The 24,848-nt window shown below is 37.5% G+C and overlaps 2 protein-coding genes across 2 annotated transcripts in view; both read left to right on the top strand.

Annotated features, from left to right (window-relative positions):
* The first annotated feature begins 7,316 nt into the window (after positions 1 to 7,316).
* neurod1 (neuronal differentiation 1) lies at positions 7,317 to 10,771 on the top strand. Its single transcript, XM_062431893.1, has 3 exons — positions 7,317 to 7,588; positions 8,842 to 9,071; positions 10,197 to 10,771. The coding sequence occupies exons 1-3, from the start codon at positions 7,317 to 7,319 to the stop codon at positions 10,769 to 10,771; spliced, it is 1,077 nt and encodes a 358-aa protein (XP_062287877.1).
* An 8,092-nt stretch (positions 10,772 to 18,863) lies between these two features.
* The window catches only part of cerkl (ceramide kinase-like), a 37,447-nt gene continuing 31,462 nt past the window's right edge, over positions 18,864 to 24,848 (top strand). Inside the window, exons 1-3 of the mRNA XM_062432013.1 lie at positions 18,864 to 18,994; positions 20,263 to 20,384; positions 20,478 to 20,480. Of these exons, the coding sequence (XP_062287997.1) occupies positions 18,864 to 18,994; positions 20,263 to 20,384; positions 20,478 to 20,480 (256 nt within the window). The remainder of the gene's footprint in view (positions 18,995 to 20,262; positions 20,385 to 20,477; positions 20,481 to 24,848) is intronic.

Genomic DNA, 24,848 nt, shown 5'->3' with positions numbered 1-24,848 from the left:
GTTTTATTTTAACCAAAAAGTTTGACATGTTATTTATAACCAAATATAATGCAAACACAAACAAACCTGGGATAGTAGTGTCTGCAAAATGTGATTACTGATTAACTTTTGTTTCAAACAAAAAACAAACAACAAATAAAGTTAAATTAATAAACTGGTGTAAATGTGAATATTGGGACAAATGGTGTTCTCTCACCCACTTTGTCACAGTAACACTTTATTTTATGTTGTCCTTGTTACAGTGTATCTACATAATGTAGTCTAAATATCATGTACTTACATTGCTTTGTTTTGTTTACAGATTACAGGAAGTTCATGTTACAGTGTTATGCCAAATTATGTCTTCTGAGGAGAAAGAGAAAAGTGGAGAAATAAAACTGCATCTAAGAATAAGTATTTCACTCTGGATTTTGACCACTGAATTGGGAAGAATGAACTGTAGTTCAAATTATATGGAAGCTATTGAAGAAAAAAAAAGTTCCATAGAAAATGAATGGATTTTTAAAAAATGCATATAAAATAGACGGTGCAAAAAACAACAAATATTTGAGGTGTGTCTCAATAGCACCCACATAGCAGAACCAAACCTTGATCTGTCTCCTTCAGTAGATTTTGCCTTTTGCTTTCTCAGACCTTCTTTTCTTTGCATTTTTCTTTTGGCAGCTTCCACTTCTTGTTTCATTTTTTGCATTTTCCTGCGCAACGTTGCTTTCTCTCTTTGCCATTTAATGTTACTGCTGGCTTCTCCCTATGGTGTTGAGGATGCTTTAGGTTGCTGTATATCTAGACTGACAATATTCAATCAATCTCAATCAATCAAATTTTATTTATATAGCGCCAAATCACAACAAAAGTCATCTCAAGGCACTTTACACATAGAGTAGGTCTGCATTGTACTGTTTAATATTCTCTTCATCAGTGTTGGGAGAGTGAGGTTGAAGCTCTGCTGGGAGTTCTATGGGAGCTGTATCCATTGACTCAGGTGTGAAATTCAAGATTTCCTCCATAGCCCTTTTCCTTTCCCTGAGCTGATCCAGAAAGGTTGTGGTGAGCTCATGAGCATTCTGAACACACAGAGACACACACAGGGTTTGATGCACAGAAGAGGAACTATCAGGAGGAGCTGAAACAACAGAAACTATCAAAGCATCTGACTAATTGTCTTGTTGTAATCCCCAAACTCTGGATTCTGGTGAGAGATGGCGCTCTTGAATATAAAGAGGGACTCCAGTTTGAATCGGATGTCGGAAGAGCGATGGCAATTCAGTGCGTCTGTCTGTGTGTGTGTGTGTGTGTGTGTGTGTGTGTGTGATCAGTTCAACTTGAGGCGATGAATACCAAACCTCCGTCTGGTACATGATGTCACAGATGAAGTCCTCCAGTGTGATCAGGCTCTGCAGGCTGGAATTCATGTGACACATCTGGAATGGAATTGGAAACCTGATACACAAACACAACATGTCAGCACACACATAACATCACTAATTGCAGCTGCTTTTATCTCACTAGTTACGTTTCAGTGTGATTTGATGGATTGATTTTCTGTCACAAGTCCATTTGTTACTTGATGTGTTAAATATTTGTTTTTCGACAGAAAGCTTGACTTGTAAGTCAGACTTAAGAACCATTTCTGATGTTTGCAGTTTGTTCATAGTTCATAATGATACTATTTTATACATATCTCACATGGATTAAAGGACTGGTTGAGTGACTGTAAAAAAAAAAGGAGAAAAAAAAGAAGTAGGTAGAAAAATAAAGAAATGTCAGGTTTGCTGCCAACAGCAACTGAAAGAACAGAAAATATAATTTAAAGAAACTAAAATATCCCTTAAACAACAAAAACCAAACAATTGGCAAGATCAATACATTCATTCTTAGCTTTTTTGTCTTTTTTTCAAACAGTTACATTTATGAAAATGTATGAAGGGTGATATGGAGAAGCAAGAAAGAATGATGAATTGTGTCCTGTGCTTTTACCTGCAGTACTCAGATTGAACCACTAGATGGAAACCAAACACCATTCAACTGTTAGTCATCTTAACTGAGACAACCTGCTGCTGCTGGAAATCCGTTGTTCCAAATACAGCTGATACAAAGACACTGACCAAAATATAATACATTGATCTTTAAAAACAGTGATTAATACTGAGAAACAATTAAATGTGACTTATTCATTTTCTTTGATTTTACACATTTTACACTTAACACTTACTTAACTCACTTTATAAAAAAGGTGATTGCAGACAGAGAAGATAGTAAGAATATAAAACAACCAGGAAAAGGGAAGCTATTATAAAATTCAGTTTTAGGAGGGTGATTTTAAGTACGTTTTCAAGTCTGGTTTTAAAATGTTTGCTTTCCTTATCAGGTGAAATACGCATAGTAAGAAAATACTCTCCGATCAATAGATTGCTTATTAATCTTTGAAATAATGAGATGCACATGGAGCTCTGTAAGGTTCGTGTAATCACACAGGAAGGTGTTAATGAAGAGCTTTGTAGGTAATAAATAGTGGCAGAGTATTTACAGTCTGACCTGGATTAAACAGGAAGCCAGTACAGTTTTAATGCTACAGAGTGGAGGACATGAGAAGCATATTACAGTTTGCCCCGTCTAGACGAAAGAATGAATGCATGTATAAAATGCAACATGACATCATGATGTTGGCCGAGTATTTTATGGTTTACCATGCAATGAAAGATCAAATAGTTGCTAAAATCCTGTTGTGCAGCATTTTGGGGTCTGATAAGCCATTAACATTTCAATCTGTGCTCAAACTGGACTAATTGGATTGTATTTCTTTGTCTCATTGGTACCTTTAACAACAGGTCCTCATGACCTGAATCCCTTTAAACTGTTGTTAAGTAATAAATAAGTCTGAAAGGCCATTCATACATAAGGACTGGGATAGTGACTGGGACAGTGATAGGTTGCCATTCATTTTGAATGGGCCCTGGCATTGTAGAGGCTCAAACAGCACACAGCTACACTACAGTGGAACATAGAGAAAGGCTCAACTTTATGTAAATGTATTCTGACACAGTTGCACTTGCTTTGATTCCTGCAGAACCTGAAGGAAGCACAGAGTGGTTTACTACTCCATTCCACTATGTGAAAAAGGTTCTGATGCTGATTGTCATGGTCTCCAACATCAGTTCTTTTACTTACATTGTGTCTTTAAGAAGCACCCAGGATCTTAAAAAGAAGGAAGAACTTGCTGACATTGTTGGTTCATTAGTATGGTGGCTATGTTAGAAAACAACTGTCCAGTTGGAGCAGAGTATATATTATGTGTTCAAAGCAACATATCCAAGCAATATATAATATTTGTTTCTGTGTTTGTGTATACAGGTGCAATCTTCTTAAATATGGAAATGTACGTTCAGTTCTTGAAAGAAGTGGAAGCATGTGCAGTGAGACGAAGAAGTGGTCCTAAATCAGAGCCTTGGGGTACTCCACAGCAGAAGATACAGCAATCAGAGGAATCATGAATAACAGTGTGTGTCCTATCAAGTAAGTATCAATGAGTTGAGCTGAGTTGCACTGAATATGATGGAAAAGCAATTTCGTGATCAGTGGTTTAAAACATGATTCTTAGAGCAAGCAAAACTACAACTGAGTAGAAGCTGAGGTTTGAGGTGAGCAGCTGGTCATTGACTATCATAGGAGCCCTTTCAGTAAAATGATGAAATCAGACTGAAAAAGCTCTACAGACCATATGTTTACAAGTTTGTATAAATTATTTCTGTTTTAAACACAAAAAAATATTTTCACTCTTCCAGGTAATTGAATAATTTGGCTGTCAGTCCAAATGATGAAAAAGTTACTGACTGAAAGAAAGACAACTGAAAGAAAATGTTTCTGCAGTCTGAGTCTGACACTATTGTATGTGTGCCTGTGTCTGTGGTTGATTCCCTTGTATGAATAAGGTAATTTGACCTTCTCCACACACACACACACACACACACACACACACACACACACACACACACACACACACACACACACACACACAGACTACAGTATAGAATAATCATTGTTATTCAGCAGCCTGCCACTATGTTTGTTCACTTTGCTTTAAATTGCAAAGGAGGTGAATTATAGTCACATTGCTGCTGTTTATTCGCACACTTTTGTCTCTTAAAGTCATAATTCTGCCTTTAGTATGAGATCATGAGGATGCTAAAACACAGTAATTGGAAATGCGAGGTTCATTCAAGCTTGCTTAAGTCTATTATTAAAAAATAATATCGCATTAAACCCTGTTCTGATCATTTCTGGCTTGTCCATCATTTCATCTATTTGTGTCTATGTGTGTTTGCTACTTCAATTCTTCACTAAAACCAGAGAGAATGATGTGCACTAACATTAGATTATTGATTTATTTATTTTTTACATGCAATTAGATCAACAATTCATTAACACCAATGGAGCTAACCTCATAATAAACAATTAAATCTGACATTATCAACTAATAAAACTCTTTAGTTATATATTCATTTATCCTGAAGTGAGCAACATAGAGGCAGAGATATTGATTCTGTGTTAACCATTAGCTGTCACTGATGGACAGACACACGGGTCCTCTAAAGTTACCAGGTAACCTCCTAGCAACCACTTTATCAGTAACATAGCAACCTCTTCACTGGAGAACAGTCTGGTCCAAAGTCCACTGCTTCTTTCCTACCGGTCAGAGCTGATGCAGGCAGTCTGACTCAGAGTGGACCGCTATGATGAACCACACCCATGACCTATAAGCCCCCACCCTGCTGGTTTCTTCCATCTCTTCTTCATTATCTGGTGCAGTGGATGTAGTTAACAGGCTACATGAAAAACAAGTCTAAAGAGGAGATGTGATATAAATACAGGAATAACTGCATGTTTCCAGACATGTGGAAAAGAGCCAAGTTCAAACCCTGCCTCCTTTCTGACTTCCACACAGCTGACCAATCACTGTATAATTGCGACTCTCAGCTAAATCATCTCCTCTCTGTGGATCCTTCCTTGCCTCCAGGGGCCCGGCTGCAGCCCCCTGTGAGTCTGGCACTGAAATAACTCGATTTTGACCCATATATCATCTTCATCTTCTTCAAAAACAAAATCAGTAACTGTATCCTAAAAACTTTACACATGCTGCAGCCTATAGTCCACTCAAACATAAGAAACACACCTTCTTCATGATGATGTTTATGTGTGCGCATGCGTGTGTGCATGAGGTGACAGATGGACAACTTTCCTCAGAGAGGGAGAGAGAGAGAGAGAGAGAGAGGAAGAGAGAGTCTTTGGCTGATACTAATGGAAGATTTGTCACGTGATCCCCGGGGCCGTTTTAATGACGAAAGCGCCATATGGCGCGTGCCGGGAGGGCGGGCTCTCGATATGCTAATGAACCCCTCCCGTCCACCACCCCCAGCATCCTCCATCACCTCCACCCTGTGCGTGTCCTGAGTATAAAAGCTGCATCTTTCCACACACACACCTCAGAGCACATCACAGTCACGCACAGTCACTCACACAGAGCGCGCGGGATGACTGCAATCTGACGGACAGCGGCTCATCACAACAGGTAGGTTTTTAACCAATTAATAAGCAGCGTCTGATTGAATTCGTTCTCAGATGTTTCATATTTAATAACACCTTCAGGCTGAGCATTAAAAGCTTATTTTACCAAGTTAATCATCTATTCATGTTCATTTATCTGAGAGTCATTAACAGTGATTTACTATCTGAATAATGTGTCTCATCTTTATCAAAGTCAATCAGCTGCGTCTCAAATAAAACACGAAGAAAAAAATAGGCAATCTGATTTATTCAGTTTTTATTTTTTAAAGTTTAAAAAATATATATATTTCATTCATTTTTTTTGTTCCTTCTTCATCCCGTTCCTTTTTCTTAATCGCTTTTTATATTCTATTTATTATGTTTGTTTTGATTATTTTTCTTCCTCCCATGTGTCCGCTCCCCTCCACCTGTCTGTCGGTCTTTTAAATCCGCGGAATCAGACAGCGGAAAAAGGGAAAGACAGAAAAGGGGTCACTCATCCTATTAATAGTACATTAATCTTATTGTAAAAGCTTCTATCTCAGAGCTGTAAACAGGCTTAAACGCTGATGTTAGATGATTCATTATGAAATCTTTTACTTCAGTTTGTAAGGTTTTTTTTTCTGCTGGTATAGAAAACAGTGTTAGAAATCATTCGTAAAACTTTTATACAAATAGAACAGATTTTATTTTATTTTTAGCTGATATTTTGACTTCTTTCAAACAGATAAAAACTTTCAACTTCAATAAAAAAAAGACGCACATTTGAAGAGATGATTCCGTTTCTCCGCTCTGAAGCAGTTTGGCTCAAATTGTTCTATATTTCCGACAGCGTTGTGATTTTCTAATAAATAGGTAAACATCAAAACCAAGTTCAAATATAAACCAACAAGATTTCATTTAAAGCACCGTGAAGAAAACGTGTCATTTGATCGTCTATAAAGAAAACTGACGGGACAGGACTTAATAATTAACGGAATTGTATTATTCCCGCTGGTTTGATTTCTTTCCCTCAACACACTGATAGGCTATACTGTTTATTTCACACACGCACACACAGAATCTCTCTTGAATGGATCTGATTAATATTGTGTACACTGTGAATCCGATAATATAATTTCACACATATTAAGATAATGTTTTTTAGATTACGATGATCCATCACAGCTCGATTAAAATCTCATTTTTCACTCAGAGAGCTTGATTGGCTCTTTCGTCTTCTTCCTCCTCTTTTAAAAAAAAATTCCAGACAGGTTAAGTAATATTATATATATATTTTTAAATTGTATTTATTCTCTATTTTGTGTAAAGACGATAAATATGAGTCAGTTAGTGAACACGCAGGTCTGCTCTCACGGGAATAAATCGTTCCATTATTATATAAACACATAAATGTTTGGACTACATTTTAAATTATGATATATTAAAACTAAAAAACCAAGCGCAAATTTAGAGAAATCAAAATCTAAACAAATGATTTTGGAGCAAAAAGTTCGGTATTTTTTCTTTTAATTGGCAAAACTTAATTATGTTTTAAACTTTTAATTAAAATTGAGTTGACAAGAATTTAAATTTATGTCACATCTGTCACTTTTTGTAAGATATAACATGAAAAATAATATGAAACATTTACCAAACCTTTAATAACAGCTGTAAGAAAATATGTTGCACATTATAATGAGGAATGTGGACAGAGAATAAGCGCCACAATGAGCTCTATGCTTTTCTTATGAAGACATTTCTTGTGTTTTTGTTTCGGACAGAGAATCAGCATCATGACCAGGTCTGTGCGGGAGGAGCCGGTTTCAGTGAAGTCGGAGGATCATCAGGATCTGCTGCTCAGCCCAACGGAGGGAGAATTAGAGAGAGGAGGAGGAGGAGAGGAGGAGGAGGAGGACGAGGATAATTTCCTCCATCTGGACGAGGAAGAGGAGGAAGAAGAAGGAGCAGAGGAAGAGGAGGAGGAGGAGGAGGAGGAGGATGGGGAGAATAAACCTAAGAGGAGAGGACCGAAGAAGAAGAAGATGACGAAGGCTCGCATTCAGAGGTGAGAGATTTTGTAAAGGAAAAAAAACACAGCAACAATATTAAAGTTTGGCCTGAAGGTGGCACTAGAGGGAAGGTCACGGGGGGTGAGTGAAATTATTATTAGGACTTATCATCTGGAGAGCAAGAATACATTCACTCATTTCACTTTTGTCTTTATAATGCCTCCGATGAGCGAATCTTTTTTCTTTTTTTTTATAATTTAATTTTTATTTAGTTTTCCATATAGAATATAACATACATACCACATGGTTTTAACAAACATACCACAAAAAATACACAAAAAAGAATGAACGAACAAGCATCAAAATCGGTTGTACAAGACATCATGGACAGACAATGGATATTCTCTTAATTACAGTATTTTCGTATCTAAAATATTCATTATTTGTTAGTATGGTGCTTCATGTAAATGATCCATTTTTCCCAACGCTTCTCAAAAATATCGTTCTTAAGTCTTAACTTGTATGTTAACTTTTCCATTACAAAAATATCCTCGCTAATCTACATCTTTAAATTATAAGGACTATTTACTGAATATATGAAAGGGAGTGATCATAGTAACAAACCCCACAGAGGATTATTTCACCTGACGCTGCAGAGATTTCTAGCGTCTTTCAGCTTATTGTTTTGTTTTTTCCAGCCTGCAGCTTTTAGTGCTATATAAGTACAATCCATTTAGCATTTACCATTTAAGGTGTATTTACATTACAACAGAAAAAAAGGGTGTTATGCTGCTCTTTGTGAGTTGGTTGGTGCAGTCATTTATATCGTGATCACTTGGCGGACTGACTTGGAAAAAGCTACAAGCTACAATGCTAATGTTGCTAGCCCTCCATTCCAGAAACAGTGTTTTCATAGTAGTTAGCTGCATCTGCGTGCTTAAATTTTACAGAGCAAATATCTTTATTGTCTGGTCTCAACAATGTGAGTTCAGTTTGTTATTTTACAATTCTGGAAATGCAGAAATAGAAATGATTCATTGTCCGTCTACGGTTAAACCCACAACAGTCAGCACAGCTTGAGTCAAAGCTCAACAAAAACATTTTTTGCATTTTTTGCAGTGTGAATCCTCTGATGACTGAGTGAGTTTCAGTGTGGGTCATACATTTGTATATCTGAAATTTACTTAATTAATTTACTTAAAATCTTGTAACTGTATTAACTCCCAGTCTGCACATACACTTACTCACAAGTGATTCCTGGATACTGATATGATTATTAACAGGGTTAATCTGCTCTATGTTTCTGCAGATTTAAAGTCCGTCGGATGAAAGCTAATGCCCGGGAGAGGAATCGCATGCACGGGCTGAACGACGCTCTGGAGAGTCTGAGGAAAGTTGTCCCTTGTTACTCCAAAACCCAGAAACTGTCCAAGATCGAGACGCTCCGCCTCGCCAAGAACTACATCTGGGCCCTGAGCGAGGTCCTGCGATCAGGCAAGGCGCCAGACCTCATGAGCTTCGTCCAGGCGCTCTGCAAAGGTCAGCATCACCTGAACTCTCATGTGTGACTTGATGAAATGAATATGAAGGGAAAATTGTGTTTTGAGTTTTTGTCCATTATTGCAGAACAGAGGTCTGGCCAAAATGATTATAGAGTCATATTTATATTTTATTTTAATGTATAAAAAATATATAATATATAAAAAAGACAGGTTGAATCCTGCAAACATCTGCAAGGTCTGAATATACATCCCAGATATGACACATGCACCAAACATCAATAACTATCTCTATCTAAAAATCCAACCCAAAATCTATTTTTAATTATATTTGGTTAGATATTTTTACACACACCATAAAGCCATAAAATATTTCACATGGTGATGTCACAGCTGAGTGTGTTTAGTGGACTGGAGGTTTTTATGAGCTGAGCTCAGGCTGCTGCGGCTCATTAAACTGTTTGCAGGTAAACACGTTTAAAAGGAGACATCATGTTACTGACGGGAGTGATGAGTCACAGACAGGTGTTTTCCCTTTGAGGGTTTTTCCCTTCTCTATTTGTCTGATTGGAGCGTTGTGTCTTTAAAATACTCTTTTTAAATTGATGTTCCTCTGATAAGCAACCATATTTAATATATCTCTTTACTCTGCCTTGGAATCATTTTTCTGATTTGGTAGCTCCTTGTATTAACATGTACTGGTACTTATTAACAGATATTTAAGAATGTTGACAATAATTAACATATTACTTTTTTAATGAGGTATGGAAACTTACTGACAAAAATAAGCTGGTATTAACAGCTGTTCATACTTTTAATTGATACACTAATTTAATGCGATTGCACTAATATCTATGACACATCTGGATGGTCATTATCAGGTACCACTACTACTACTATTACTACTTTTACTACTATTACTACTACTATTACTACCACTACTACTACTAGTTAATAACAATAATAATAATAACGACAGCTTTATTTGCATAGCACCTTTCATACACCACACCAAGGGCCTGATTTACTAAAGGTTTGCGTGTGTAAAAACGTGTGCAAACTTGACATCACCAGGTACATCAGGTACTGATATTCGGTAATAAGTATTGACAGATATTGTATACAGTATATTAATCAGTATTGACTGATGTCTCTCTGTTGTCAGGTCTGTCTCAGCCAACCACCAACCTGGTAGCGGGCTGCCTGCAGCTGAACCCTCGGACCTTCCTGCCTGAGCAGACGCCCGACCTGCCCACTCACCTTCCCTCTGCCGGCGCCGCTGCTTATCCCGGACACTTCTCCTACCAGAGCCCTGGGCTGACGGCCGGTCTGCCCAGCCCGCCCTACGGTACCATGGACCCCTCCCACATCTTCCACCAGGTCAAAGGTCAGCCCTATGGCCCTCTGGAGCCCTTCTTTGACGGCGTCCTGGTATCGGACGGCCCGGCGTTCGACCCGCCACTCAGCCCACCTCTCAGCATCAACGGGAACTTCTCCTCGTCCTTCAAACACGATGCCGTCACAGCCTCCGATTACGACAAGAGTTTCTCCTTCAGCGTGCACTACGGAGGGGCAGTGGCAGGGGCAGGGGCAGGGGGACACGTTGCCATCTATGGCGGCGGGGGGTCCAACCCCCGGTGCGGGGAAATGCAGGTGGACGGGCTGATGGGCTTTGATGGACACTCACACCATGAGCGGATGATGAACGCCCAGCTGAACGCCATCTTCCACGACTCCTGAGAAGTGGAGGACGAAGGACTCAGAGACTGATGGAGACAGAGACGGACAGAAAGACCATTATATGGAGAGACAGACGGTTCTGTGTATTTCTATTGTTTCATAGCTGTCTTTCTTTCTTTCCTTCTTGTCTTGTCTTCATTCTGTCTGCATCAGGCTCTACCACTTTGGTCATGAGGACTGTGATGTTGACGATGATGTCACATTGATGATGTAACCTTCTTTGTAGCGCTTCATCTTGCAGGAGACGCTCTCTGAATGTCTCTTTATTATCTGTATTATCACCTAAAAATTAATCATCAATCAATAAGCAATAATCTGGAGGAAACTATGCAATTTTGTTAAAACCTGAGCGAGACTCAGCTAATAATTCCAAATGTTGAAAGAATAAAGATTTCTCTATTTTTGGGTCAGTGTGTTGGGCCGGCGTCGGGCCGGCGTTGGTCCGAAATGTTCATGTTGTTGAAGCTGTTTTTACTTTTTGCTTTTTATAACATTCCTGTAGTGTTCTGTTAACATTTCACGTGACTCTTGTTCATATTTTATAAGATAGATGTTTATAAATGCCTTTTATTAAAAGGATTTCAATGTGATTCACCTGAGTCAGTTCATCTGCTGCTGCAACAACAAGACAACATGACACCTCCATCTAGTCCAGTTAATCCTGATCACTGAGGCCGTGTCCAGTCTCCTGCCTTCAGTTGACTTCAGTCACATTAAACTTTATTCATACTATCTAAAAACACATTCATACAATAACAATAATAACATCAAAACAGTCAGGTGACACAAACTGAACAGTGTCAGTAACACAATATGTTGTCAGTGTCATATAAAACCTCTCTGCAGGTTTGGTCATATTATGTGTTTAGAGCAGCTTGATGCTGGGCACTAACAGAACAAAGCCAAATTTAACCCCAAAGTAGTCGAACCTGACTAATTTGAGTCAGATTAAATTTCTATTTGATGTTCAGCATGTGGGGTCACCTGAGTAACCACGTCAATGATCAAACATCTGACTGATCAATAAGTTAATCAAAAGAAAATGAATCTGAGCTAATGCTGGTAATCGATACATCTTTTAAACAAGCCTTTCAAATATAATACGAGTTATTCATAGTCAGTCTTCAGTGAAATGGTGAATATTTATTCTCTTGGTCGAACCAAACAAGGAATCTGAAGACGGAAATTGTGGTGGATATTTTTCTTTTCTTTTGTTTTTCTTTTGTTGGCCAAACTTCTTATTTTTAGGACAAAGTTATCTTGTTTAAATAAAAGTTCATTGGAATTTTGACTGGAGTGTGGAGATCAAACAGATCAGGTCTCCAAGTTTACCTTCAGTGCCAGCACCCACACCATGACTGGCTGATTGAACCGTACAATGTTAGCATGGAAGTCATATATTTTGGCCGTGAAGAACAGTTGAGTACAACATGTACTAGTGTGAGTAAAGTACAGGATTCATAAAACGTGGATTCATGTGACGTGACAACAGTGTTATTTAAAACATGAACTAAACACATCAGGAGAAAACACACATAGTATCTCCTTACAGAGAAAACCCTATTAACATGTTAACAGCATTATCACACCGGCTGAAGGACAAACCCCAGATTACTGTATGTGTGTGTGTGTGTGTGTGTGTGTGTGTGTGTGTGTGTGTGTGAAGGGCACAGATGTTCATTCTGCAGGCGAGATTTTAATTTATGAAAATGATCTCGTTTATGCATGAGAGCCCCCCTCCATGCACACTGCTGTCCTGCTGTGCGTGCGTGTGTGTGTGTGCGTGCATGCGTGTTTGTGTGTGTGTTTGCATGTGTGTGTACGTGTGTTTCAGTCACCAGGAACAATATGGTGACCATATCCCACCATTTAGTCTGTTAAAGAGAAATTCTGGTATTTTTCAACCTGGACCTAGTTTCTCATCATTTTGTGTCTAATTGGGACAAAAAGTGTCGAAATTGCTCCAGCAATGAGTGAGGTCACTTTAGCCAGCAGCCATGAAACGGGCTGTAATGTTATCTTTGGGAACAATTGTGCCCACTGATAGAGTAGGGAACTACATCTGGGGTGGTTTGTATGTATTGACGTGTATTGAGGCTTTCACTTTCACTTCAGACTGTAAGGAAACTAAAAAAATGAAGTGTGATGATGAATTATCCCGTTGAAACTTTTACTGACAAAATGTATTAATTTGTGCACAGAGAGGAGATAAAACAAATGAAAGAGTTAGCCAAAGTTAGCATAATGCTGCTACATAAGAATGATAACTTTATTTGTATAGCAGCTTTCATACAAGAAATGCAGCTCAGAGTGCTTTACAAGTAAAGAAATAACAACACCAAGTGCTTCACATTAAAAGGAACATAAAAGTAGCGTAAAGCAACATTAAAAAAGAACAAAAAAGAAGAAACATTAATGTGATATAAGATGGAAAATAAAAATAGCAATCATTTTAAAGCATATATATTACATATATATATAATCAAGTAAAATACAACATTTTAAAAGAAGTTCAGTATTGCATCAGAGTGAAGATGACTGTTAAAACAATAAAATAATAATAAAATAAATAATAAAAAGCTAAAGTGAAGATGTAAGTTTTTAGCTTTCTTTAAAAAAAAAATATGAAACAAGCTGCTTCCCTGTTATCTATGGGTAGTTTGTTTCATAGTTTGGGGCATAACTGACAAAGGCTGCATCCCTGAAGATCCAATAAAGCAGCAGCAGATGACCACAGTGTTCTTGAAGGCAAATAGTTAACAAGGGAGTTAGACATGTAGCTTGGTATAAGCTCATTAATAGCTTTGTATGTAGGGAGGAGGACCTTAACGTCAATTCTGAAACTTACAGGAAGCTAAAACTGGACTAAGGTGTTCTCTCCTCTTGGTTCTGGTTAATAACTGAGCTGCAGAGTTTTGACTGAGCTGAAGCCTCTCAGTAAAAGGCATATTACAGTAATGGAGTCAGCTTGAGATAAAGGCATCTTTTTGATTTATGAATGGTCATACATTAGCTTTGTTTGTAAAAATGAAAATGAAAATCGTGTTTTTGTCACATGCGGCTAGTTCCTGTGTTTACGTACATTGAAGGGCACAATTGCCCCCAAGGATAACATTGTAGCCTGTTTTGCAGCTGCTGAGTGAAACGATCTCACTCAGTACCGGACAAATTCCAAAACCTTCCATCTCTATTAGTCACTTAGACCCCAAATGATGAGAAAATATGATCCATGTTGAAAAAATACTGTAATTTCTCTTTAAGGTAGAATAATGAGAGAAAGTCAGACTGCAGCATTAAAGCATTAAAATGCTGTTTTTCTAATGTTTTAAATCAAATAAGACACGTTACTGGACACACATGCAGAAAGCTGAGCTATTAACTTTTTTTTTTATATGTGGACACACCTCATTCCACTCAGAGTACAGCTAGGCTATCAGTGTTAAGAGCAGTATAGTAGTATTAGTAGTATTAGCAGAAGTCTGTGTGATAGAGGTTGTTGGCTGATCATAACACTGAATAATGCAGCTTAAACTCATCCATCTGTCATCAACACACATGCTGACTTTATCCCACAGCCAGGAAAAGGTGTATGAGGACACCTTCAACAGTCAGTGCTATACTAACTAAACCTTATCATGAGTTTAACTCCCACCTGTCCATGAAGAGACCTCCACTCATTCTGTTCAATACATCATAAAACAGCTGTGTGAGGCTGAACTATGAGTCAATGCTATCACTAAACATAGCTAAGGCTGCTGAGAATCCCATTGGTTTTGTAGGTATTTGGTCATAAGTTTATTATAATTTGGTCATCAGTTTATTCATCTGCACAGTAATACTGTACTGTGTCTCTGCTGCCAGGAACGGTTGGTTACAACAGAGGCATTCTGGATATTCTCTGTCTGCCAGTGGACTGAATGATGAACTTCATCTACTTCATGTAATAACCTTTTCTCTGATTTCATATATATAACCATGCCAGGTGGTGTATTCTTAAACTGGATATATTAAAAACAAGACAAATTAAACTTCCTTGTTGTGCCATGCCTTTATTAATATAATGTATTTACAGATTTTCCTATTCTTTGCAGTGTGCTTTGTGGAATGAAAAACATATATGTACGTGTGTGATGGCCCTCTTCTCTCTAGCCTCTATACTACTTCTTCTACTGTTTAAATGATGTGGATGTTACTGTATATTGATGATGAATTGGTATTTGTGCTCTTATTTATGCTTTGCCGTTGCACATCCTTAACTTGTAACAATGTGGTGCCATTTGGAGAAAATGTCATGTTTTATGTAAGATAATGTCCTTTTGATCTTTTGATGGACTGGGTTTATTACCACATTGTAAGATTTATGATATATGGGTCAATGACGTATAAGGATTTATTTAAAAATAATAAATATGGGAATATCTATTGCAGTAATTCAAACATTAAGAAAGGTTGAGTACACATAAATACATATTAAAATAGTAAATTAGGTGTTTTATGTGTTTTTCCATCTCGATGAATTAGAACTGACCTTAAAAAAGTCATGTGGTGCGACCGTGATCTATCTTAAAATAAATGAATTTAAGTGTTTCGAAACAAATTATTTGCATGTCCTTTAAGTTTTTGTAAATAATAATCTCATATTTATGTTCTATAATGTCACAGTTGCCTTCTTAAATGTATGTAAGACTTATTTTTCCTGTAAATTGCTTAAAAATGATTGAAAAAATGTAAAAATACAATTCAGTTAGCCATACTGTATCAGTGATTAATATTAAAAGTGATATTTTACTCTGAATTTAATACAGTTATTGGTTTTATTGGTCGCACCACATGATGTTTTGTCACTTTAAATAACAGAAAAATTACTAATAACTTTTAAAAGTTAAAGTGATTTCATATAAAGGAAAGGTACTACATATATATGGTATTTTTTAAAATCAATTTAAACCTTTTTCTAACTGAAAAAAATGCAGTTAGACTGAACATGTCATAGGCACGTCATTGACCCATATATGTATCACTTTTGCTCTTAATTCACTAATTTTCTACTCTGGAGAGTTTCGGATAATATGGATATTGCTATAAAGTATTGTAAGATTGACACTTTTTACACATTTCACTTTGTATTTTTCTAGTGTTTCCAACGTTTTTTTTTTTAGTAACCCAGATTGGTGGCATTTATGCTTGGGCTTAGTTCAAGGTGCTCATCAGTCAAACTCATTTCTATAGTCCTATGATTGGATGATGGAGGCAGTTCTCACGCATATGGGATTATTGTTAAATTATTGTCATTAAATGGATGTTGCAGCAGTAGGTGAAACAGTGTCTCATTAGTCTCTGTACAGGCACGATGGTACCAAACATAGCAACCTCAATGTGACAACAGGGCTGTAATTATCAGTGTCTACTTGTAGTGTACAGGGACTGTAGTACACTCTGTAGTAGTTCTCATCAATGGAACCAACCAACTCATACTTGTAATGCATAAATCAAATCAAATTAAAGACCCTGAAATGTATTTGTGTATTCTTCAGTTCTAGGAATCATATTAAATATATTTTCTTCTCCATACAACATTTTCACAGCTGAATTTGAGCATTTTACATCTTACCTTGTTAATATAGGTAGTTAGCTTCTCATCCCTGGCTTAGAGGACACATTACTGTTTGTTGGTAATGTTAACGCTATCAACTGTTGATCAGTAGAATTGTGTGAAACCATTGTCAAGAGTGTGTATCGTGTTTCACCCTCATGCACACGCCAGGGGTTATTATAGTTTTGAAATTTTCATTTGTATTTATTTTTATTTAGTTTTTCAGTTTGCTTTTTTTGTGATGAAGTAGTTTTAGTTTAGTTTTTATTTAGTTTAGTCTTAGTTTTTTCAGGTATCAGGAGGAAAGCCTTGATTAGTAGAAGCTGTAAAGGATGAAATAATGCTGACACTGTGTTTGTGTTCTCTCTATTGGTACTAGCCCTACTGGTACTAACCCTACTGGTACTAGCCCTACTGGTACTAACCCTACTGGTACTAACCCTACTGGTACTAGCCCTACTGGTACTAGCCCTACTGGTACTAACCCTACTGGTACTAGCCCTACTGGTACTAACCCTACTGGTACTAACCCTACTGGTACTAGCCCTACTGGTACTAGCCCTACTGGTACTAACCCTACTGGTACTAACCCTACTGGTACTAGCCCTACTGGTACTAACCCTACTGGTACTAGCCCTACTGGTACTAGCCCTACTGGTACTAGCCCTACTGGTACTAACCCTACTGGTACTAGCCCTACTGGTACTAACCCTACTGGTACTAGCCCGTTATCTCAACAAGTCACACTAATACAATACAGTCAAAATGGAGAAAATGAAAAGAAAACTAAAACTAAGCCGATTTTATCTGCTGTTCAGTTTCGTTTTTGTTAGTTTTGCATTTTTCAATGTAGCTTTCATTTAGTTTTTGTTTCTCTCTTTTTTTATATTTCAGTTAACTAAATGATTTTTCCACTGCTAGTTTTAGTTTTAGTTAACTATAATAACCCTGGCATGCGCATGACAAAATCAAACAGCGACCAGATCGTAAACACATTACTCCACAGTGTTACTAGTGCTAAGAAAACTACCCAAACCTGTGATGGTTCAGACCAATCAGCTTCTTATGAGGATTCTCACTAAGCCAGCTGCCTCGCAAGGTTTTACTATGATAGACAGATGGTTCATCCAATCACCTGCTAAGTACCATATTTTTTAAATTGAGGACGACCTGTCTCATCAACCCTCAGATTTATCATGTGTACCTTTGGAGGGGTCCAATCTTTAGTCTGGGAGCCGATACACTACACTGTAGTTAAGTGGTTTAAACTAGCTCATCCTCAAACAGCTCCAACAGTAAAATGCTACATATAGGCTACACATTGATCCATCAATATTAACAATGTATTTTAGTTCATTCATTGACTATTTTGGTCAAAGGGGCCTAGAACTTTTACTTTTAATACTTAATTAAATGTAACTGCTAATACGTCTGTACTTTTACTTAAGGTAACTTGTAATGGAGTATTTTTACTTTGTGGGGTAACCTGACTGCACATAATAATAATAATTATAATAACTTTGTTTATATAGCACCTTTTAAAAACAGAGTTTACAAAGTGCTTTGACAGACAAAGAAAAAGCATTACAATACAAAGCAAGACACACAACACAGAGAGCAGAAACAAGACTGACATTAACAAGATGAAGGTAGAGGACAATGGAATACAGTAAGGAGATGATGAGAATATAATATGAAAATATATAATTCAAATAAACAAGACAAAGTAAAAAGTAAAATGAAATAAAAGACAGTAACAATAAACAAACAAACAAACGACATCACATAAAAGCAAGTCTGTAGAAATGAGTTTTGAGAAGAGATTTGAAAGAAGTTACTGAATCTGTGAGCCTTATTTCCTCAGGCAGGTTGTTCCAAAGCTGAGGGGCCCTGATGGCGAAAGCACGGTCCCCTCTAGATTTACACCTCGACTTTGGGACAGTCAGAAGGGCCCCACCCGAGGATGTAAGGCTGCAGGCCGGCTCTTATGGAGTCAACATATCTACTATGTAGCTTGGAGCTAGACCCAGGCGTGCATGACTTATTCTCTTTAAATACAAATTGTGAATTTATTATGGCTTATTGAATAATGTGGGTATTAAGCTGGTAGATATGAGTTGGTCTACTGTTAATAGTCTAAGTGTGTTCCACCACTGACTATGAATGTATTAGCTCAGATAGACAGCAGCAGCAGTCACATACTGGTTCAAATGGCAACCTGCTGTGTAAAGAGTCCACTCACTGTGCGCGCTCCCGCTTGAATGGACGCTACAAGTAGGAGCGCGCACCCGTAGACCTCCCGCGTGCCCGAGCTGTGAGTCGTGTAAAGCTGTCTCCATAGCGACGACACCCCGGAAACACACCGTAACCTGCCGGTGATCAGCTTATTACATGTTTATCTGCTGCTTTGTTTACCACAGAGAGGTCAAACTCAAAACCGACGCTTTTCTTTGTTAGCTTGTTTGTTTGTTTGTTTGTTCGTCGGTTGAGTCCGTAAACATGTCGGAGCCCGAAGAAGAGCTGCAGGGAGAGAAGAGAGAGAGCACCAAGAAAAAGAAGAAAGAAAAACGGAGCGGGAAGAAGAAGAAGAAAGAGGAGGAAGAGGAGGAGGAGGAGGAAGAGGAGCAGAGGTGAGGTTACACACAGAAGAAGAAGAAGCTCTCTGATTGGTTCATACAGCAAACACAGTTAAGTTGTAGAAATCACAACAAGTGTAAAGTTAGTGATAAAAGGCCAATCATTGGTCCTGTCAGTGGGTCACGTGACAGGCTGGCTGTCAGAGCTCTTTAAAACTTCACATTTTGGAGACAGAAGTGTTTTACTTGATAACAGCCTCATCTATTTCATGATAATATATAAAATGTTACTGTCAGATAAATGTAGTGAGTTAATGTCTATTTTGGGCTAGAATGACCTTTGAACCTCAGCTGTAGGCTATTTTTAATGTCTGATAAACAGCAGTGTTTCTCCTGCTGTAGAACAGTACAGATGCACTGCCTCACCTGAGATAGAATAGAATAGAATATTCTTTATTGTCATTGTACAACAGGTGTCACAACGAAATTGGTTCGGGATTCTCTCTTCCCGTAGTGCAATAAAAAGGTCAAAAAATAAATATTATAAGTAAAAACTATCAAATACATGTCACACATATTGCATGTTACATTGATAAAGAGAAGAAATAATTATATTTGTATTCAATATATCAGAGCTCCCCTACAGACATGTTTTGAAACATATGAGACACTCTTGCTCCCGCTCCTAACTAGGGCTCGGTACTTGATATCTTTAAGATATCGACCAAAATAAATCAATACTAAGTAGTATGGAAACGTCTCCCATCAAACGATACCTGCAATCAATCCCAGAGCTACCCAGAGCTAGAAAATATGACTATGTATGGACTTGCTCACAGCCAATCAACGCAAGTGTTCTTTGATGAATAAAGAATAAATAATTTGATGACTTTCAAAATGCATTTGTGTTCAAATCTAATCACTTAGATGTGGAGGAGTGATGACACTTCATGTAATTTAATGCTTCTATTCACATGATGGTTATTGAATGAAGTGCTCAGTTGGTATCAGTATTACTTTAAAGGTACTTGGAATGGTACTGGTATCACAAATTTTAAAACGATACCCAGCTGGACATATAGCACATCTGATCAGTGAGCGGCATGAATGTTCTCATGCGCTGTTTAGCTTTAGTGATGCATTCTAAACAGTTTGACATTTGTGATACATCAAAGATCATCAGCACAACTTACTGACTGATTCATCAGTCACTTCATTGATAAATATGTCAGTTTTGGACCTTTGATTGGCTGATATTTAACTCTGTGTGTGTGTGTGTGTGTGTGTGTGTGTGTGTGTGTGTGTGTGTGTGTGTGTGTCAGTGAGTGTGTCAGTGAGTCTGTCGTGCTCCGTGGGATCTTCAAACTGGGGAAGAAGAGTCACGACGTCTTGCTCACCCGAACCAAACTGAGCTGGACCCCCATCCTGCCGGAGACCCCCACAGGTCAGTTACCATGGTGATGGGTTGTCATGATGAGGGGTTATCCCCGCCCATGTCAGACAGACAGGAGGACAGACTGCCTCTCTGTGGAGGCAGCTGGTGCTGTAATGGAGAAGTTCTGTCATGTTGAGACCACCTGAAACATGACATCTGGACACACGCGCACACACACACACACACACGCATACACAGTGGGGTTATGGGGCTGATAGTGTTAGATCCTTATGTTCAGTCACTGCTCAAATTCAGACAGTATTTTGTTGGCAGTGAAATTTACTGACTACTGTAGGAGAATTTTTGGTGGCCTCCAAATAAGAAAATTGATTATCTAGCCAAAAATAATTACGTAATGTACTGTGTAAGCAAATATAAGAATAAGTGATCTTTATATAAGTAAATTACTATAATGATAACTATAAATTGGTTAAAAATGGTTCTAGCTGCAGTGGATGGTGGAGTCCACACCACAACTATAATAACCGACAGTGGAGAATGATATTATTGGATCACTTTGAGAGCGATTCAGTGAACAATAAAAAGACTGACAGCCAATCAAAATCCTTCCTATAAACCATACAGCACAACACAATCTGCATCCAGCCAGACAAGACGTGAAAGTGACTGATGACTTTATTTATTTATATTTATTTATTGTAATGCCCTTAATTCTGCACATTTTAAGTTTGAAGTCACTGTTATGGTGCTTCATATGTACTTAATGTTTGCTGCAGAAAAATAATAGCCCCACACAGGAATCTGATGAAACCCTGGTAACCATAACTACCATAATCAAAGGGATTGGGATGTAGGAAGAGTGTCTGAAACGCTTCAACAGAAAAGGGCAATAATTAGTAATACATTTACTGAGATGAATGTAATCTGTGGATCACTGAGCATAAAGTACAATATCAAGGTTCTAAGCCATGCACCACTTCTTTCATGACTTACCTTAAGGATTAGCCTGTAAATAATGGCGTAAAAAACACACACAATGGCTGTGTCAAAAATCACTCACTTATAAACTCATTCACTACTCCCTGTATAATAAACACTACATAGTTCACTCAGTAGTGAGCAGCAAATCAAGATTTCAGACACTAACTAATTGTCATCATTTTGTGTCGTCACCATCAGCTGTAGAGTCACATGACAGTAGTTTGTTCATCTTTAAAATGTGGAGCATTGCATTGTGGGATTGTTAGCAGAAAGTAGTACACATGTCATGGACAGGAATCCAAAACTAGCACGACACTACCATCAATGAGTCTTTTATAGAAACAGAGGTTGGTCTACATGTTCTGGAGTAAAAGCAAACAAACAAACACGTCTCTGCTGTGTATTATGTCTCCAACAGTGGAGAACATTCTCTCTGTTGTATCCGTCCTGCACACCACAAGTCTCATGTTTCAGTGTAAGACCTGAGGCTCAAACCTAACATGTTACTTTCTGTGAGGTTTGCTAGTACAAGTGTTCCAAATCAGATTCAATGAACTCTCTTAACTGCACAAAGTTAACTTCAGTCTGATAAATGTCACCTGTTCATGAGGAGTTTATGAGATTTGATCATTAGCATCATCAACTCCCCTAAAACTGACATATAAGGCTACATGTTCTGCATCTGTCGGCCAATTTCATTCATGAAAATGTTACTAAAGAGTAAAAAGAAGAATTTGAGTTTGCAAAGCTTCAGTAATTAGAAACAGTATCAGCAGTGACAGTCAGAGCAGTGTCAGTGTCATATTAGAGGAGCTGAAACAATTAGAACATATGGATCAAGCTGCCAATGATCATCAGATCATCAGAGACAGAAATAAAGACGGAACACTTTGACATGAAGTTCAATGAAAAACGTTTTCCTGAAGCAAAGCGCTCCATGATTAATATGAGAGGTGATCATATGACTGTCACAGAGATATTAAAGTAAGCAGTGTTGGGGAAGGTTTTTTATTTTTAAAAGTTACTAATTATGTTACAAAGTTACTGCCATTAAAAAGTAACTAGTTACATTCCAGCATTACCTTGTGAGAACAGTAACTGGTTAGAGTACTTTAGTGTTGTTTTAGTCCAGACCTCCTTTAAATAGAATGACTGTACCATCATCACACAGCCAAGTCTGACCCATCATCTGTAAATCTTTACACTAATAGCAAGATTCTTTATTGTACAGCCATAAAACATACATAAAAAACTGTAAAAGTGTATATAATAAGTCAATAGCAAATTAAAGTGATATGCTATATAAACACATTCCACATATCTTTCTAAAGATATGCTTCTTCAAGTTTGAAGTAGAGTTACTCGCAGTTGACAGACTCTTGTTAACCGGGCACAACTTGCATTTTACTGTAATGTTCTTGCCCTTAATTCCTAAATTCAAAATAATGTGAATATTTCCACAAAGTGAATGCTGTCCCTTCTGAGCTGCCGTACACGTGGCCAGGTGCCTGCCTCAGTAGTAACGGTGTGAATTTGTGGTGGATTTACTTTTCTTGTGGTAAAAAGGTAGTTACAAGAATAGTTGGTTGAAAATAATAACAGATTACCTTTTTGAAAACGTAACTAAACAACTGAGTACTTAAATTGTGGAGCTAATGCGTTAGGTTACTCGTTACATCATAAAAAGTAATCCAAGTACCCCCAGCATTGGTTGTAACACAGGTTGATACTGGACTGAGTATCTGACTGGACTACTACTGAAATGCAGAAGCTGCTGAAATATGCCAATAAAAATCTCAGTAAAATGTACATGATGATGATAATGATTATAATGATGATGATTATATTGTGAAATAATGTCATATTAAGTTGTCTTAGTTATATATTGTATTTTAGTTCATCTCAGTTCAGCCATTTAAACCAGATATTCACGTAAATGAAAGCATAATGATTTCAGTTCAGATGAGTTGTATTTTTACCCTTACTCTACCTATGAAACAGCTGTGGACCACTTTACATTTTTGTTTGTATAAAAATGAATCTGTTCATAGGAGCGCTTCTTTGTCATATTGAAAGAAGAACTCAAATACTGTGTGTGATCACTTTATATTTATTATATGCAAGAAAGTGTCCAGAAGTCTCAGTGTGTGAATACTGAGTGTGTAAATGCTCTGTAAAGTGTCCTCAAACATCCATATACATCTCTTTTTGCTGCTTACAACCCCACAATGCATTGCATTTTATTTATTATTATTGTTATTTTCTGTTCCTCCAACATAATTAACTTAATAACGCACAAGTAACAGATTTAATAATTTTTTTTCTTTCTCCTCTACTAGCTGGACTTGCCTACGGACGCTTCAGAATTTTACCCAAATAACTAAACCTCTTGTGTGTGTTCATATATTGTCTTTATTTTTATTTGTTACTGCATTATCTTTATTACTCACTACTGTCATGACATTGACAACAATTGTTGTTTTAAAAAAAACCAGGTACACCATCTTGGAAAGCTATGTATGGCAACACCACTTGGACAAATTACTGTCAATATAGTTTCAACAGATGGATACGAGTTGTGCATGCGCCATTTTCCACACATATGTGATATTTAACATAGCACATACACCGACGTGACTTTGTACTTAGATCCTATAGCTGTTTTTATATTGTTCATTTAGGTCAAACTGTTGGGTTCATGTTCAAGATGGAATTTCTTTGGCACTAAAAGTTAGAAAAGTAAACATACTAATGTTCTAATGTTGACATGGCCCAATCTGTACCATACAGGCAATCTACTGTAGGCCCAGGGGCCCTTGAGCAGAGAGGGGCCCCCAATGATTATGGTGTGATTTATGTGCGCTTATTTTTTTTAAAATTTATTACAAAATAGGTTTGACCCATTCTCTTGATGTTAATAATTATGGTCACTGGTGGAAACCTAGTATGCCCAAAACAAAAATATATGAGTTAAACCCAACAGCAGTGTTATCCAATCAGAATAGAATAAAAGTTTTTTGGGGCACATGAGCTTCAGTGCCCAGGGAAGTGCTAATGCAACCTTGTAGCTTGAGCATTCATTATGAAAAAAAGCTATTGCTTAATTAAATGATGTTTAATTTCAATAATTACATGTATTTTGTTTTTAGAATTATAGTGAGTAAGATGTGTGACTTTTTAAAGATGGATCTACCTTATTTTAACTCCAGTCTTTGCCTTCAGACATAGAAACCAGTCAAAAGTTCTTATTTTGCATTTTCGCATGATTCTAAACTGAGTCGGGCGAGTAATGTCGTTTTTCCTGAGTGGTGTTGCCATACATAGCTGTGCAAGAAGGTGGACCTGATTGGGTAACGACTCACATTGGGCTGACAGACAGAGATTCCCTCTTGTGTGATTACGGGAAGTAGCAGGAGCTCCACGTAATGCCGCTACAAAGACACGCAGAGTTAGTGTTTATTCTGTGAAACTAATGGAGCTCCCTCCAGTTCAGAATTGACAGTGTGATAAATCTTTTCAAGGTTAACGCAG

The sequence above is a fragment of the Scomber scombrus genome, chromosome 13 (genome assembly GCF_963691925.1).
Source record: "Scomber scombrus chromosome 13, fScoSco1.1, whole genome shotgun sequence".
Classification (NCBI taxonomy): domain Eukaryota; kingdom Metazoa; phylum Chordata; class Actinopteri; order Scombriformes; family Scombridae; genus Scomber; species Scomber scombrus.
Note: the sequence above shows the minus strand (reverse complement) of the source record. Positions and strands in the feature narration are given on the sequence as shown.

Excerpts from the sequence above, each read along its gene's own strand:
- neurod1 (XM_062431893.1), top strand. The coding sequence starts at position 7,317 with ATGACCAGGTCTGTGCGGGAGGAGCCGGTTTCAGTGAAGTCGGAGGAT. Across the intron at positions 7,589-8,841 it reads ACGAAGGCTCGCATTCAGAG|ATTTAAAGTCCGTCGGATGA; the intron begins GTGAGAGATTTT and ends ATGTTTCTGCAG. Across the intron at positions 9,072-10,196 it reads CGTCCAGGCGCTCTGCAAAG|GTCTGTCTCAGCCAACCACC; the intron begins GTCAGCATCACC and ends CTCTGTTGTCAG.